We start from the raw sequence: 17767 nt of genomic DNA, 5'->3' as shown, positions 1-17767 counted from the left end.
TAGGAATTGCTTGGGACCAAAATATTACCAAAAATGCACAAACATTTATCCAGAGAGTTCCAGCCTACATATCTTTGCATTTTGCTTCTTTACACAGTGCTTCTGTATGAGATAGTCCTTCTTAAAGTGAAAACACTGTGACAGTATCAAGAGAGAATGCTTGGACGAGAGACCAGTGCACAGCTGAATATGTTAAAGCAGTACACGAAGAAAAGAACACAATATCATCTGAAGTATCATTAGCCCAAAGCAGTTAGGAATAATAATAACAATGAAAAACAGAAATTATTTGTCAGGTAATCCTAAAAGAAACTGTCCCTGGTCATTTTGGAGGAGTTGGACAACATGACCTTTAAAGGTGCCTTCCAATTCAAATGATTTTATGACTGAGATATTTTCATAGAACAACATTTAACACTGCTAAAATTATCAAACTCTAGAATTTCTGATAAAACATAATTCAGATGCTGTTCCTTCCTCCAGCATCAAATATGGTGCCTTAAGATATCTTGTCATTATCATACCTTATCCTCTGTGCTGTTGCCAGGTAGAATATCGACCTGAATAGATACTGTATCCACAATGCTTTTCCTCCTGGAGAGTCTGTCCTCATCTAGAGAAAAAAAACAACAAAACCAAACACACACGAAATAAGCAGAGCTCACTTTATGCGTAACAGCTGAAACATAAATAAGTTTCTACAAATCAGATGCAGTTTTGTTTCTACATGCTATTTAATAACCCTAGACCATCTACTTTATCATTTGCATTACTGTGTAAAAAGATCAGTTTCCTGTTTAATTATTCAGTCAGAACAGGAAGAAAAATAATCTCTTAATTGCGCCTTTTCCCTCCCAATCTAAATCCTGAAAAAAAATTTTCTCTCTACTTCTTAATTTCTAGAAACATTCAGCAAGTCACTCTGATAAGTTTTTAAAGCAACTGCAGATCAACTACGCAGATAGTAAAAGGAACATAATTTCATTAACGTGGAAGGTTGTGATCAAGTGATCCATCATGCGATAGATTTTCCTTTAGTGACTTCATTCCAGAAGGCTGACACCAAGTAATCATTTTTCACTTTTGACACATTAACGTAAGACAAGAAAAGCCAAAAATAGATTTAAAGACATGCCACGAGGAACCTCTGACTAATGGAGATACGAATACCCTGACTTTCATGGACGTCACTTACAAAGCCACAAATTGCTATGTCACATTTTAGATTTCAGCTGAGATGATGACAACGGGAAGTGGCCCTTTTTATTTTTATTGTAGAGTCAGAAGTGCCTAAATGCGCTTGATACTAAGATGAGGATAAGGAGAATAGCAGTAATACGCTCCCTCCAGATGGCAACTTATTTTGGTTCTCTGTTTAAATCACTGTGCAAAACACTTCTGCAATGCAAATATCGAGTATGATCAGAGTTCATTCCAGCAGAGCTGAACGTACTTGGCTTTTAGAAATCAAGTTTCTGAAAAGTTATATAAATGAAGTGTCATTTTAAGAACAAGAGGCCCTGAATGAACAAGCTCAATGAAAAACAACTGAGATCTAGCTACCTTTGCCAGGCTCTAAGAGGCCCTGAGCATGTGAAGCAGCGTTCTGAAGGACTTAGTTTTTAATCCCTGATGGCTAAACTGGTACACATCTGCATACACAGAGACGAAAGCACCTCAAACCATGATGGTTAAATGCAAGACTGAAGTACATTTTGGCTGCCATCTTGTTGCCTTCTCTTGTAATTGACAGGCAAACACCAGAATGCACCTTTTTTGTGATGATTTTGGATAGAATTCATCGTCTATGGATGCCTAACTATTCTTGTCTGGCAAGTATTCATTCTATTCTAACATGAAGGTATTATGCGGGCAAAAAATTCTATAATTTGCAATGTTTCCATTAGGTTTTAATGATGTAAGATTAATCTTCACACACACATGTAAAAGATCCTGGGGACAAAATAGCAGTGGGGGAGACCCCAAGAACCCCTCAGGCTAGGGGTAACACTCACCCAGAGGGGTGAAGAAAGGGCTCTGAGGTCACATCATTGACAAAGTAGGAAGTCATTGCTTGGGACATGAAGCACAATATGAGATGCTGGGGAAGAGGATCTTGGGATTGCACAAAACTTTGTGGGATTTCTACGGCAAGAAACAAGGGCAGGGAGAAAGAGGACTGAGATAGTGTGGGAAGGAACAAGCATGGGAAAACAGAGGGAAAAGGAGATAAGGTCATCAATCTCATGTAAACAGGATGTTGGTCTGTATGAACATCTGGCCATACTTAGCCTTATCAGTGCAATCTGTTCTGTCTTCCCACCCCATTGCTAACTCCTCCTGGTTGAAGAACACTCTTCTCTTTGTATAGGTGTGTACTCTGAAGTCTGAATACAGCAAGTGGAATGAGGACACACAGCATCAGTGCATGACCACAAAGGAATATCAAGCTGGACAGCTCAATATTGACCTCTGTAAGCAAACGCAAGTATGTCTGTTTGTCCTGAGGGGCAGGCATCTGTAGGAATTAGCTACAGAGGGACCAAGAGATCCAGGCGAACTACATACACTATGGAGCCTAGGGGTTAGTGGAGATCAGTATGTGTGGTGTTGGGTGCAAAGGAGATCTGCACCAGCAGCTGGACAGGGCCTTTAGGCACTGGGGCACACATCCAGATGCCAGTTACTAGGGAGACTGGGAAGGGGGATCCAGTGGTGGCTAGACAGTGTCTAAGCCCAGTTACTGGAGAGATCCACACAGAATCACAGAACCAAACTTTGGAAAAGACCTCTAAGACCATGTAGTCCACCAACTCATCCCCACCTTGCCCACTAAACTATGTCCCTCAGGGCCACATCTTAGCATTTATTGACTCTACCACCTACCTGGGCAGGTGCTGTTGCACCTTAAGCAATTGGCCTAAAAAATAAGTTTGCCTCAAGATGCAACTTGACGTGATTTACAGCTGTATGACATTCAAGACATAGACTACATTTCAAGTTTATAGATACTAATTTGGTAAGAATTTGAGAGGAAAAAAAATGGCTTCACCCAGAGATTCATTTACGCTTGTAGAGGAATACAAAATGACAAAATGTTTACAGGAATCAAGTTTTCAGGGTAAACAAAGTGCTAAAATCCCTATCCATCATCCTTTTCACTAAACTGATTAAGATATCTCATTTCCTCACAGACTGCTCTCTAAAATGACAGCATTATGCTAGGAATGAAACAAATCTTCCCAGTTAAGTGTTAAGTCCCTTTCCACATGCCTTTCCACAGCAGAAGTGTAGTAGAATGCCTGCATGAGGAATATAAACAAACTGTGCACCTAGAGACAGAATTTACTTTTTATTTCTCATTTACAAAACAGAATCTACCCTACGCTCAACTCCTGTGTTTACAATTCAGCATACTACTGGGAAAGACTAAAAATATCGAAGCATAAAAATATGTGGTAAAATCTTCATTTAACTTGACATTGTTCATGTAGAAATTAAATTGAATTAAATAGAATTTATTACAAATTTAAATAAATAACTGAATGAAAGTGATTAAGATAGCAATGCATTCACTCACCCTCATATTTCATTAGAAAATACCCTCAGCTTTATAATAATCTACCACAGAAAGAATCATCATTCTGTGAGCTGTTGGCACTTTCTTTCAACTTTCAACTAAGTTCTTGCAATTTCACTCAAAGAGGTAATTGGCACCATCACAAAAATGACACCTATGGCCTACTACCTGTTAAGGTAAAGAAAATAGGAAGCTACCATAATTTAGAGTTCTAAATTGAAAATAAACACAAAAAGGCAAACCTTGCAGCTTCACACAGGCATACTAGGAAGGAGATAAGCAAAAAAAAAAAAAAAAAAACAAAAAAAAAAAAAAACAAAAAAACCCGAAGGAGACACTAAACGCTAAGCAATTTCTGGCCTATTTGTCTAAAAGCCTTCTAGAAGCATTTTTTTTTTTCTTTTGACGGGGCACATCCTATCAGTGCACACCACAGCTAGCAGGAGAGCAGGATGACCTACTACTCATTTTTACCTTTTGACTTGTGCCTGCATTTGTGATATTTTCTGCCTAATGAAAATAGAGCTCAATTAATATATATGTATATGGAGAAAAATAGTTAAGTGTGCATTTAAACATTGGCTTTCCCTCCCACTAAACAAAGAAGAGAACGAGGTACCAGAAGTATGTCCTTCAAACTGATAAGAAAAACCAACAGGAAAGCAGTGAGAGGACTTTAATCTCTGTATGTTATTAAATGTAACATCATTAAAATTTACCACGAAGTTTGACCTTTTTCTCATTGCTCAAAAAGCTGTTAAGCGGGTGTTTCTTCTACCTGAGCTCACTTAACCTTGTTGGTGTTAGAACCATCAGGTTGGTGTTCCTGTGTAACAATGTATTTTAGGAAGGTATCCAAAAAAACTTCAGTAAGGTCATTTAGACACAAATGCATCTCATGTCATATAAGAGGCTTAACACGATTTGCCGATCAGGCCATCTATCTTTCTCATTCCATTCTCACTCAAAAGACAGTAAAAATTTGAAAACATAAAACATAACATTTCATTATTTGTTACAAACTTTTCTGGAGATAATGAAATATAATGTTAACTGTCATTCAGATGCCAGAAGAAATGATCTATCAAAAAAAGCAACATTTCCCTTTTTCAGGGGAAAAAAAAATCCAGCAAGAGAACGAACAGCTATTTCAGATGTGTCTCAGAATATATCACTAGTTTGCAAAACCAGTCATTCTCATTCCCTCCCAAGCTATCCAGAAAGTTTAATCAAGCGTGTCATTGTCTTTGAACACAACCGAACCATTCTGCAGGCATGACAGATAGGATATTCACTATCCATGTGTGCTGTTTACTTTCCATGTGTAAGGTACAATATAGTGGAATCACAATTTCTTGCTGCGTACTTCGATTTTGCAACAAGTTTATGCTTCAGACTGGTAAGTCCCATAGTCCCATTACAGTAACAAGCAGTTATATAAAGGCAAAAAAACATGTATTGTTAGTAAAAAATAAAATAAAAAAACTCTTAAAATATTTTTTCTGTACATTTCTTAACAGGATGTTGAAAACATATCAAGAACAGAAAGTCAGGAATGTCACGTACTATGTAGTCATTAGCATAATATTTATATATAATGGGTAGGTAGTACCCACCAATTTTCCTTGGGCATACTTCATTTTAATCTTATTTCCTGACACTACGTTAGTAATGGAGGCAAACATAACACTGTTTATTAAATTAACAACTGCTCATTCTTTATAAAGATGTGAAGTAGGCTCAAAAACTTTGTGCCTCACCTCCTGAATTTAAGGAAAAAAAAAAAAAAAAATCAAAAAAAGGACCAAAAGTGAAAACATCATAGCAATAACAAAGTTGCTCATCAGAAAAAAAGAATCTTCAGAAAATAAAATTGTACTATGATTAAACCTCATTGTCAAACAGTCACACTACATTTCATTGGATGTGCTGACAGACAACACCTTAAGAATGCATTATCAATAACCAGTACTTAGCAGTTTTACAACTTACCTGTTACCTGGGGTACGTATGGAACGGACAATCTTTCCACACTGTATCCACTGCCACCTAATGATTCTGCAATCTTGTTTGTCAAGAAAAATAAATTTTTTTCGTGCTTCTCTAATGATTTTGGGAGGCTGTTAAAATATACATTTGAAGTTATTATCTAGCTATACAACTACTTATTATCTCTGTTATCTAATAAAGATTGGCTAATCGAGTAAAATATTACATTTGAATGCAAGCAACCAAAAAAGGGCCGATGGTGATGATCTGATAGAAAGAAAATGTGATCAGTTATACATGAATTGACATAATCTCTGGAATAAGTAAAAAATACAACTCTGCAATATTTTAAATTACTTAACACTTCTGGGTTATCTGAAATATATTTCTCAACTACTCCTCAACATCTCAAGAAAATATGGCCTCTGTTAAATAAAGAAATCTCAGTAAATAAATTGAGATTATTTGTCATTTGTCAGCAATGTGCCCTTGCCACAAAGAAGGTAAATGGTATCCTGGGAAGCAATAACAGGCTATAGCAATGAGAAAATGTTACAGAGGTGATACTTCCCCTCGATTAAGGGCTGCACCTGGAGTACCATGTCCAGTGCTGGGTTCCCCAGTAAAAAAGAGACTGGAGAGCTTTGAAGGAAAAACAACAGCAACAACACAGAATCATCAAATGGATTGGGTTAGAAGGGACTTCAAAGACCATCCAGCTCTAGCACCCTTAGATCAGGTTGCCCCATCCAAGCTGCCTGTGAATTTGCAGGGATGGGGAATTCATGACTTCTCTGGGCAGCAGCCTGTTCCAGTGCCTCATCAGCCTTCCAGTAAAATATTTTCACCTAATATCTAGTCTAAATTTCCCTTCTTTTAGTTTAAGATCATTATTCCACTGACTGGAGCTCTCCTCGCATGAGAAACAGTGAAGAGAGCTAAAACTCTTCAGCCCGGAGAAGGCACAGGGAGGAAAACGTGTATGAATAATTGAAGGCAGAGTGCAAAGACAGCAGAGCCAGACTCTTTTCAGTGGTACCCAGTGCCAGCAAAAGAGGCAATGGGCACAAACTGAAACACAGAAGGTTCCATCTGAATCTGAGGGAACATTTATTTACCATGAGGGTGACCAAGCATGGACACAGGCTATCCAGAGAGGTTGAGCATCTCCAAGGAAGGATAAAATCAAACTTGGAGGTGGTCTTCAGCAGAGTGCAGTAAGTGGTACTGCCTGAATGTGACTAGATGACCTGCAGAGATCCATTCCAACTTTACCAATTCTGTGATTCTGGAAATGCATGTTGCTGTGTTGATCCTTACACTATACTATGCAGACCAAAGTATATCTGACTACAATTTAAGAAGTGTCAAAAAATCCAATTTCTTTTACATAGCTTTCTAATGCCTGGTTTTCTTCTGTTACCTAGTACACCACTTAACCTCTTATTGTCCAAATTCACAAGACTTCGCTATTGTACTTCATGATGTGCAAAAGTAAAAGAGAGATTTTACTGTTCATCAATTAATATTCTGTATCTACTTACTTGCATTTGTCCTTGAAAATTGTTTCTGGCAGAAAATACGATGCTTCCAGACTTCTAGTTTCAATGACCTGAAAAAAGACAAGGCAAACAGTATGGAGTGTTTTCAATACCTACTGCACTCAAAAACTAAAATGCCTTAAAAAATTTACTCCAGCAGATTGTCAGCCCTTCATTAATACGTATCTCATAGAAAACAAGCCCTTCACAGTTTCTTTTCGCCACAGAAAGATACTGTGGCACCCACTCTTTTAAATAAAAATTCTGGTTCTCATGGTCTTGCCTATCTTGAAACTATGTTGAATCAAAGCCAGTAAGGCTATAAAGTCTTACACCAGACAGTGATTTAGATCATTATCTATGGTAACATGCACAAAATAAAACCGTTATAGGAGAGAATAATTCTTTGCATAAGTTTGAGTCAGCAAACAAAGCAGATGATAACAAGGAGATAGAAGACAAGAAACAATGGTAGACATAAACACAAGAGGTCAAGAATGCAAGAAATTACTTAAAATAATTTATTTACTCATTATGTATGCTATACCAAATGACTGATTACTTAATTATGTGTTACCTTGCTGACATGCTGACAGAAGGCAGGGACTGCAATCATCTGACTCAGAAAGTTTAGATACGCTGCAACCAATGCCATGACACCACAACGATTAAACATTGGTAGATTATCCTCATTGATGATGGCAACGTCCTTAAATATAAAGGACACAATTATATTCTCCGAAGTTGACATGCTTTCTCAAACACCCAGAGGTCAGCAGTAGTGGTAGTTATACATCAGCTAACATTTTTATCTGATATGACACAGAATTTAATATCTTTCCCCTTACCCTAGTCTTTCAGCTTACTCTGAGTTAGGTAAATATTATTCTGAAATAGAAGGGTTTGTAGGATGTAACTCCTCTGAAAAGAATTAAATCTACTCAACTTTCTCAAAAAGAGTGTATAGAGTAGTAACTAGTACCCTTTCTGCCTAACAATTTCCACTTGTGGATCAGGAAAAATAAGAACGGTACTTTAAAAATTACCCTTCTGAGTCCCCGATAAAATATCATAAAGGGAATTACCCAATGCTTACTAGCATTGCTATTATTTTTTAGATTGCATTACTTCTTCTCTAGTAAAACTCCTAACAATGTTTTCATCAAATGAGGATATGGTTAAGTGATAGATTTTAAAATTAAGGATGCACTCTGCATTTCAGAAGTTTCATAATGTGGACTCACATAAGAGAACAAGGCTAGTCACAGACAGTGAACTGAGAACACAGTAGAAAATCTTGTAAAAATTTTCTTGGCACACACTAGCAATTTTTTTTTTGAATGTTTTAATTATAGCACAGATGAAGTCACTAAGATTCAAAGTTTCACTGAAGACTGAATAACATAAGAGAAATGTTAAAGAATAAAGCCTCTCCAGACTGATATAATTTTAGCACAGTAAGATTAAATAACCTGATTTGACAAGAGATCAGGCAGTCAACCAAAGGCTTTCTTCCAGGGCAAGGACTCTCAAAAAATTTAACATGGAACACTGAAGCAAGATTAGAGTTTGTAAAAATAACTTATCAATTTGTTAGTGAAACTATTGGTCATTCTAGGGGTTTCCCTGCATCTGCTCAACTGGATAAGGAGAACATGTTGTAGAAGTATTTAAACAAATCTGATCAGCTGTACCTTCAACAGTTTATACATTGAGTATATTTTCTTAAAGGACTGATCATATTAGGACTGAATTACTTGATTTCCAATTTAAATATCAATATACAAACCACATACAATATACAAAAAGTACTCACATCTAACTTCACAAATATGAACTATTAACCAATGAACTCAACACTGATTCAGACTCATACCTGAAGAGCAATAGCTAATCGAATAAGATCAATAACCACTTCTTCGTTAGCTAATTCAATTGTAATAAGAGCTAGAGATGTATACAGCAGCTCAAAGTTCTTTTGGACATTGTCTTCTTCTTTACAGCCTAAGTAGATGTGTCTGTATAACTGCTGACCGTGCTACAAAGGATAATAAAGAAAAAAATGAGTATTAAAATTACATAATAATTTAGGTTAGAAAGGGTACATGCACTGTAGCCCAACTCCTGACTCAAAGTTTAACTCTGATTTTAGATCAGTTTGGATGGAGATTTAGCAAAAAATAAAAAATTAGAAAAAGCATATCTAAAGATACACATGCATACACAAGTACACGAAGACCACTAAGAAGACAACTAGTCTACTACAAAGAGACTGACTTCATTCTAAACTGCACATGAATACTGCACTCTCAGACACTGACATAAATTTCATATTGAAGTATTCAGTATTCAGGAAGATACTGTCCATTTACAAAAAGGAGAAAATAAAAATTAGATGTTAAAACACTCATGTAATTGAGGAGTTTCAAGGGTTATCCATGTTTCCTTGTGTAGACACCAAATTTGCGCATTAAGAAAGTCTTCTCAAATAGCAAAGAAATAACATTTTCTAGAAGGCAGTCAGAAGATGCACATATGGAGGTCTAGTGAAGAATATAGGTTATCTAATGAAAGACTCTAAAATTCAAAAGCAATTTTAATGTCCTCCTAACACTGTACTTAACCAAATTTTGTTAATAAAATGATTATTTCAATACACACACACACAAATACAGACACAAAGGTAAAGAAGCAGGTTTTATATACAAGACACTACTTAGTACCACTCCAGTATTCTTAATCTGTAGAGGATACAGGTTTATACCAGGTGACACAGATAATTTTCCCATCTCTAAAAGTACTAGTTCAGCTTCAGAAGGAGGGCAATTGACTTTTAATATATGCTCTTCAAGAAGAATGCATTCACTTGAATATTGAAGATTTTCAAAGTCTTTTTTATACTACTAAAATCAAATTTATAGCTTCTCAAATATACTTAGGTGTCTAACAGTGGTATGTGTTCAATTCAAAGAGGAGGAAAACAGAGCTATTATCAGAACATAAGAGCTATTATGAAATAAGCACAACAAAGGTTGGCTCGATAATGGATATGGTGTATTTGGAGAACAGAAGTAATGCAATAATTCACTTCATTGGCAAAGAAAGGCATTATATGAAAACAAGTACATTTTCTGGACCTTATAGTACATACAGAGTATTTCTAAAAGACTACTAAAATGCCCTAAGTTCAACAGTTCCTTAATTATGACAATGGCTATCACTGGCATCCTTAAATGGCAGGAAAAAAAAAAAAAAAAAAAAAAAGTCTCAAAGTCTCCTGGTTTTGAGAAGGTGGACAGAGATTAAAATAATTTATTGTCCATGTCTAGATTAATTCCACCTAATTGTAAGTACTGAAATTCCTAAGTTTTATACACAATTCCCTTAGGATCTCCACGTGGTCATTCAGGAGGTAACAAGACTTTTAGAGAATGTTAACTAATGCTCAACATCAAAAACTCCATCTGACAATAAAAAAATTTCTTTCTAGTAAAATAAGTGCATCTTCTAATTCATAGTTAAAAGGAAAAAAAGCAAAGCAACATAGGTTAGCTGTGAAACATGAATGTATTATCTTAGACAGCTGATAGCGATAAACATTTCCACAGATTGTTTCCACTCACTTCAGGAAGTTGTGTTTTTGTTTGCAAATATCACACAACTGTAGGGGTTGGAAAGGACCTCTAGAGATTAACTTCTATTACCTTTTTCATGAAGCTCACGTCTTGCCTTGAAATTTTGTCTCGTTTTATCTTTAAATCAGAAACATCTGGTATTATTCTAGAAAGGAAACCAAGATAATGCTTCACAAAAAAGTTGAAAGGGGAAGACAGCAAAACATATATGAACTATTCAAACAAATTTGGAAGCAATTTCCATTTTAGGCCAACAAGAAGTTCAAATTTCAGTTGAAGAAGCTGAACTACAAAGACAATTATGAATACCATAGATTTTGTTACCTCTATATAAAATACCAAGTTCTGTCCCCAAAGGGAGGTTAACAGCTACAAATTTAGTTAAAACTAAAGATACTGGAATGGTCATTTAATGTATCATGCACCGAGTCTCACCTGTTAAACTCCTTCCATCAGTAAACGATACAGAGCAATGGACACTTATCTAAACAGTATGTTAGCATTTTGTATTTGGAAAAATATTTAAAACAAGCATCGCTCATCATTCAGATACTGAACTAGAATTGAAATTAGGCCAAGGAAAACATAAAAGAATTACCGTATCCCTCTGAGTTTTGCTCTGTTGTCATGCCGATCAATGAGATTATGCAGTATTTCCAAGACCAGCTGCCTTAGCTCAGAGTCCTCCATAAGTGAAGGAGACAGTAACGGGTCCAGAAACGGGGCAGGAAGCGCATTAGTTATCGTCATTGCTTTGTATCCTGAAGTCACCTGTTCATATTTGAACATTAATGTGCACTGTGAGAATAACTAACAGCTGTCACTAATGTTTCAGCAGGGTTTTCCTGGCCTCTGAAAAGTGGATACAGTTGGAAGTATGGTATCAGTTTTGAAATTTCCTAACATCACTATGTATTTCAAAGGATTTTAATAGTTATGTGTAAATGAACACTCTAATCTGTTTTAAAATAGTATTTCCCAACTCTACCAACACTTACAAAAGGAAAAATACAGGTACTATTATTAAATTTATAAAAAATAACCATTCTGTGAGAAGTTGCATTGGACAAAATGAAGAAGGTAAGAATTTCAGCAGAGACTTATCCATTTCAAGCTGTGAGATGCTCATATATGGTACCTGGTATACTCATGTGAAGGGAAAAATAAAAGAGTGAGAGCACGTGTGAAAGAAGCATGCACATCTTAAACTAAAACAAGATTCAGAAACTGCAAAGCATAAGCTGTTGAGAAAATAAGCGGTACAAACTAATCAAAAGCCTTATCATATTAAAAACAATCGTATGTTTAAGACTTTGCATAATAATTTTATCTTCATTATTTTTATTCTATAGCAGCACAGCTTTTATTTGTAGGCAGGCACTATTCCTACAGCACAGTAAGTAGGTAGGAATTTAGTTTGCAAAGGAGCATGAAGACATTGTCAATGCCACAGGAAAGAATCTAACCAATCTTTTTTAAAAATGGGAAATTACTAATTTTACAGACAGCAATACTGTAAATAAAAGTGAACATAATGTTGTGACAATTCTGAATTGCCTACACAACTTTTTCTGCCTGTGTTTATGCATGATGGTAAGTCATAAGATGGTAAGCATTCTTTTGTACTGAACATATGATTGCATTGTGCTCAGTTCAGAACACATCACAGGCAGGATTTCAGTAACTTCTAGTTACTTAAAATGTGTACAGTTCACAACATATTTATACCTAAATAAAAGCTTTGCTCTGAACATAAATTCCTTCCTACATTTTATGACAATATTTATCAATGTCTAAGTAATTCATTAATTATCAAGACATTCACTTCCATATCTGTGCAGTGATGGGATTTAATTTTTGTATTCTAAAAGAATATTTAAAACAAAATTCAACACTGAAAGTATTCAGTACCTTCAATATGCAAAATCTGGATCACCCATAGCCTACCTACAGGCTATGTAACAACCCAAACAACTGCCTAAGTCCCACAACAACGTGAATGGAAATTGTTAAAGACAAGGGAGATAAATATTGTCAGGAATAGCTTAGGCAGAGCACATTCTATCATAAATAAAGGCAGCCTGCAAAATGACCCCGAGGTCCTTTCTAACATTTTCTTCTTTGTAATTAGATTGTAACACTGACTGTTCATCTCTTCTGCAAGCCAGAATCTAGGATTTCCTATTCTGATCTGCAAACAGCATTTTAAGTGATTGGCCTAACAACACAAATTTCACCACAATGCAGGCATAGAAACTCCTTTTCCAGGATGGCATTCTTCTGCTTTAGTGATGAAATTGTTCTTCAAACTATTTCACCTGTTTTAGTCATTAAACAGTTTTCAGCTTCTGCAGAAGCCAGGATTCTACAAGCAAAAGCCTCTTATACTACCTACTTCTGAATCTTACTAGCAGGACGTACCTTGTTTTAACTGAATAAACCGAGATAACTGTGGCATTTATATTACGAAGACAAAATAAGGCTGTGTAAGCAAATTATTTTGTTATATTACTGGTATTTATGAGTCTTTTTGCAAGCAGCATAATACATATTAACATCATTTCCAAGACAAAGATTGCCAATATTACAGTTAAAACCAGCATTTGGGAAGGTCCTGATAATTATATTCTAAATGTAGTTCCTCAGACTAACTTTGAAAAATAAGTTAAAAGAACTAAATCTCTAAGATAATTCTGCCTAACACCAGGGTCAGAATTTAGCACTGCTTAGCTCTACATGAATTAAATAAAAACACTGATGTATGCTATTCATCACTGATGATGTAAAAAGAACCAATGGCTGAAGTCCCATAATTGCATCAATAACAGCTGCAGAAACATGCGTTGCAACTACAAATAAGTTGTCTCTTTAAGCTAGGAAGTGTTTTATATTATCTTAGTACTTCATAAAATACTTCAAAGGTGAAATTAACAATTTTCAGAAAAATTTGTAGAAGCTTTATATTTGAAAAACATAACTGTGATCAAATAATTATATACTGGTAACGTGGAATACACCAGGAAAGAAGAAACAACAGTGCCTGTGACTCTAACACTTTGGAGACATGCACCCATTCTCACACTTCAAATATTATTAGCCATTCTACGAATTACAGTCTAATGCAATGGATGAAAGTGATTTCACTTTGATGCTGCTACCACTGATATCTAAATAATCAACTCAACCTACTCTCTCTCTGACTTCCTTTTGGATCTGCAGATCTAATTGTAACTAATATTCACTAATGTGCTCTATGAGATGGAGGCATATTTACTTATCCACTTGCAACCTAAGCTGGGAAAATGTCTCAATTTTACTGAGTAGATCCACAGATCTATGTAATACAAACATACATTAAATTCCATAAAACTCATTGAAGTATTTCTACGTATAAATGCACACATAAAACAAGATACTGCATGCTTAGAATATACCAAATAAAGAAGGCTTACCATAAGTAAAGACCTCAATAACATGATTTGAATTCTTCTAGTTCCCAAATCCCTACAATTGGAAAAAAATGGAAAATTAATTTCTTAGCGTATCTTCAAAATATCACACATCATCTGCAACATTACTTTTAGTAACTGAATACTGCAGTCTTGGAAGGGATGCAGGATGACCACAAGTAAGGAGCAATTGCACCTTATTTGGAAATAATAAGTGTTGTTGAAAAGGATATCTATAGCAAAGCCTAAAAAATAATCACATACAACTGAAAAAGCAGTAAAGGATAAATGTGAACCAGATGCAAATCTTCACATTCCATTTTAAAATCTCTTGTACATGAAGAGTTCAACTGGTGTATGCTTGAGTTTATTTTCATAGGAATCAATGCTCTGAATGACTTCTGAATTGACATGTAATTGAGGCCATTACCAAACCAGAACAATTTTCCTGTAAAACTTAGACAAGGAAAAAAGTAATCTGCAAAATTCTCAAGAGAAATTCAAAGAATTTACATATTTTTCAGATCACAGCAAGCCACAAAAAACATCACTTAGCCTGTTCTTCATCTCTTCTGCTTTTCTACCTGTTGGTGCTAAAAGAAGTTAAATACCCATCAGTACATAGCCACATTGTGCTTTGCTTGCAAGATCTTACAAAATGAAAGTGTAGTTGGAATATTCAAAGGCAGTCATTCAGTGAAGATCCACTTTCTTGATGTGTAAAACCCCTTGTCCACCAGTGAAAAGACCAAGTCTCTTTACAAGTAAAAAGTTGGCCCCTAAATAACAGTGGAAAATTCCACCTTCACTGACTGTAACATTGGCTATACATTGCAGTTATTGAATGTCTTGTGTAGCAGAGATCAAATTTTCAGTACAGTATTGCAAGATTGTTACAGCAGTCACAAACGTTTCTGCAGCAGACATACACACATCATACTAAGATACTACTCAGTCCCACATTTATAAAAGGAAATTGTGAAATTTAAAACCAAACCATCTCCATCACTAACAATGCAAGTATAAAACTCTAAATGGATCCACATTTCAAATGCCCTCTTAATAAGAGTAAGTTGCCTAAGTTGCCTGGAACAGATAGATTTCAGTTTTCTATCTGTTATGGGACATTACTGCCTATGCCACAGGGACACAGTATAAAAATCTACCAAGAAGCCAAGAGAACAACTGCAACTTCCTATGCAAACTGTGGAGTTACATAATTAACAGTCAAGTAAGAAGTTAATTTCAGAAATATCTGCAGAGATATGAGGGCAGAAATGTTCTATTGCGAAACATGGAGCAATCCAATCAAGTATTTTCTATTAGTGATATACCTGAAAACTGAGTTCATGCTGCTGATGCTATGCCTTTTTTCTGTATAGCATTTAATACAGCTCCTACTGAGACTTCAGGTAGGAATTCATACTAACCCAAGGTGACTTGTATCCAGTGACTGTGAAGTTGCTCCAAAAACAGGTACTTTTCCCATAATGAACATCATAATTTCTGATCTCTGGTAATCTGGTAGATTGCTTCCAAAAAATCCTAAATAAAAACACAATGAAAGCACAAAGGGAAGGAGAAATACAGCCTTATTAACCTAAGGAATACATTTGCAAGGTCAAAACAGACAAACAAAATGTTTATTCTATTTGGGCATGTCTTTTTAAATAAACTGATTTGTTTTAGGGCAAATTCATGAGTTATTTCTGCTTGATGGCACAGTGACTCTCTTCATGACAAACTTTTTCTTTGAACCCCAATACTTTCTAATTTCACTCTCTTAAACATAAAACTGAAAGTTAAGTATGTGAAATCTCTTACTTATAATTACTGAGGAACTGTGTTTCTTGTGGAACAGTGTCACTGCTTTTGTCTCTTCATATGTCACTACTTCAAGCTTACTAACAAATCTTAAAGGTATATAACTATTTAATGACTATTCCTATCACTAAAATACAGAGAAAAATATCAAAAAAAATAAAATGGGGGAGAGAGTTTGGCTATTTTAGTAAAGTAATTTACAGAAATCACTGCTATCACTTTAAGCACTGTGTATAAAAGGATATTTTCCAACCTAAACTATTTTAGGCATTTGACATGATCCCGCACCACATTCTTATCTAAACATAGGAGATATATGGATTTGAAAGTTTTATTATTAGGTAGATGAAGAATTGGTTGGATTGGATGGCTGTAGCCAGAGGGCTGTTGTCAATGGCTCTGTGTCTAGGTAGAGGTGCTGGAACAGGTTGCCTGGGGAGGTTGTGGATGCCCTGTTTCTGGAGGCATAAGGCCAGGCTGGATGGGATCCTGGGCAGTGTGATATAGTGATTGGGAAGGGGAGTACAAACTAGAGGGTCTTTAAGGTCACCTCCAGTCTAAGCCGTTCTATGATTAGGAGTCTCTCATAAAGGTGCTATAGTTAAATCATGGTACTACAACTAGCCACTGGGTGTCACTGTTGCTGCTACGTTTAAATGCTGGTTTCTATGAGCTTTCAACCTTTGAAAACGCATTACTGTATACAGCTTCCTAGATTATTTTCATGAAATTACTAACAATAGCGCTGTATCAAAGGTATGGAATGATGTGTATGTGTAAGGAATATACAAAACCAATAAACTTATTGCAAGTCCACAAGCATTTTAATTTCCATTGAGTTTACTGGATATATGCTCAATCAACAAGTAAAAGAACAGTCTTTCAGAACTGGCTTTCAGAAGCCAGATCTGCAAACTAAGCCTGTGATTTAGACAGGAGCACTGTCGGAAATACTACTCACTATTATTCCTTTTCAATTCAAGCTCTGTTTTTATACCATCTCACTGACATAAGGGTTGGGAGAGGATTTTAAGTGAGTCTTCACTACTGTCATTACTCACCAATTGTTTGAATAATAGCATTCTGGACAATTCTCTCATCACTCTCCTTGGAACTTGTGCTGAACGTGGCACTTCCTGCTGAGCTGCGCCTATCACCCAACTCAAAGTCAACACTGATACGCAAGTGCTTCAGTAAGGTGTTAAAAACCTCCAGAACTGTTGGACCTGGAAACAACACAGAAATAACTGCACTCAAGGAAAGGAAAACTAGCCCTTTCAAATCATTTTAAGAAGAAATCAGGTTAAGGTGAAAAAAACAAGTGAAATTCAATGTTTGAAGGAGACAGCCTACATAGAAATAAACTTACACAGCATGCCTATACCTGATATTGTGGAAAATATTTTAGAATCAGGAAATGCAATCAGGTATGAATATGTATTAGCAAGCTGTACTGGGTCCAGCTGGGATGGAGCTAACTTTCACAGCAGTCTGTGTGGTGCTGTGCTTTGGATTTTAAACTCAAACTGTTGATAACATATGATGTGGGTAAACACCTCCTTGCAGATGGGAAGTAATTAATAAAATCATTTTCTTTGTGCTTATAGTTTTTGCTTTACTTAAGCAATTGTTTTTATCTTGATTCATTGGACTTCTCACCTGCCTTCTATTTTCTCCTTTTCCTTGAAGAAAAGTAAACAAGTGGCTGAGGAGGTGCTTAACTGTTGGACAGTCTACCTTCCACACAAG

At 35.8% G+C, this 17767-nt stretch overlaps 1 protein-coding gene across 8 annotated transcripts in view; it reads right to left on the bottom strand.

The window, feature by feature from the left end:
• Positions 1-17767, bottom strand: part of EFR3A (EFR3 homolog A) — a 69017-nt gene that overhangs the window by 6861 nt on the left and 44389 nt on the right. For all 8 annotated transcript variants that reach the window (XM_042869610.1, XM_042869611.1, XM_042869612.1 and 5 more), the window contains 10 exons: positions 17080-17244; positions 15625-15739; positions 14198-14249; positions 11344-11516; positions 10815-10890; positions 8987-9148; positions 7688-7819; positions 7114-7181; positions 5573-5700; positions 525-613 (listed from right to left, as the gene is read on the bottom strand). In XM_042869610.1, coding sequence (XP_042725544.1) covers positions 525-613; positions 5573-5700; positions 7114-7181; positions 7688-7819; positions 8987-9148; positions 10815-10890; positions 11344-11516; positions 14198-14249; positions 15625-15739; positions 17080-17244 — 1160 coding nt within the window. The remainder of the gene's footprint in view (positions 1-524; positions 614-5572; positions 5701-7113; positions 7182-7687; positions 7820-8986; positions 9149-10814; positions 10891-11343; positions 11517-14197; positions 14250-15624; positions 15740-17079; positions 17245-17767) is intronic.

Source organism: Lagopus leucura, unplaced genomic scaffold, assembly GCF_019238085.1.
Source record: "Lagopus leucura isolate 7727_CA_CO unplaced genomic scaffold, USGS_WTPT01 Super-Scaffold_100002, whole genome shotgun sequence".
Taxonomy (NCBI): Eukaryota; Metazoa; Chordata; class Aves; order Galliformes; family Phasianidae; genus Lagopus; species Lagopus leucura.
This window is presented reverse-complemented; position numbering and strand designations above follow the sequence as displayed.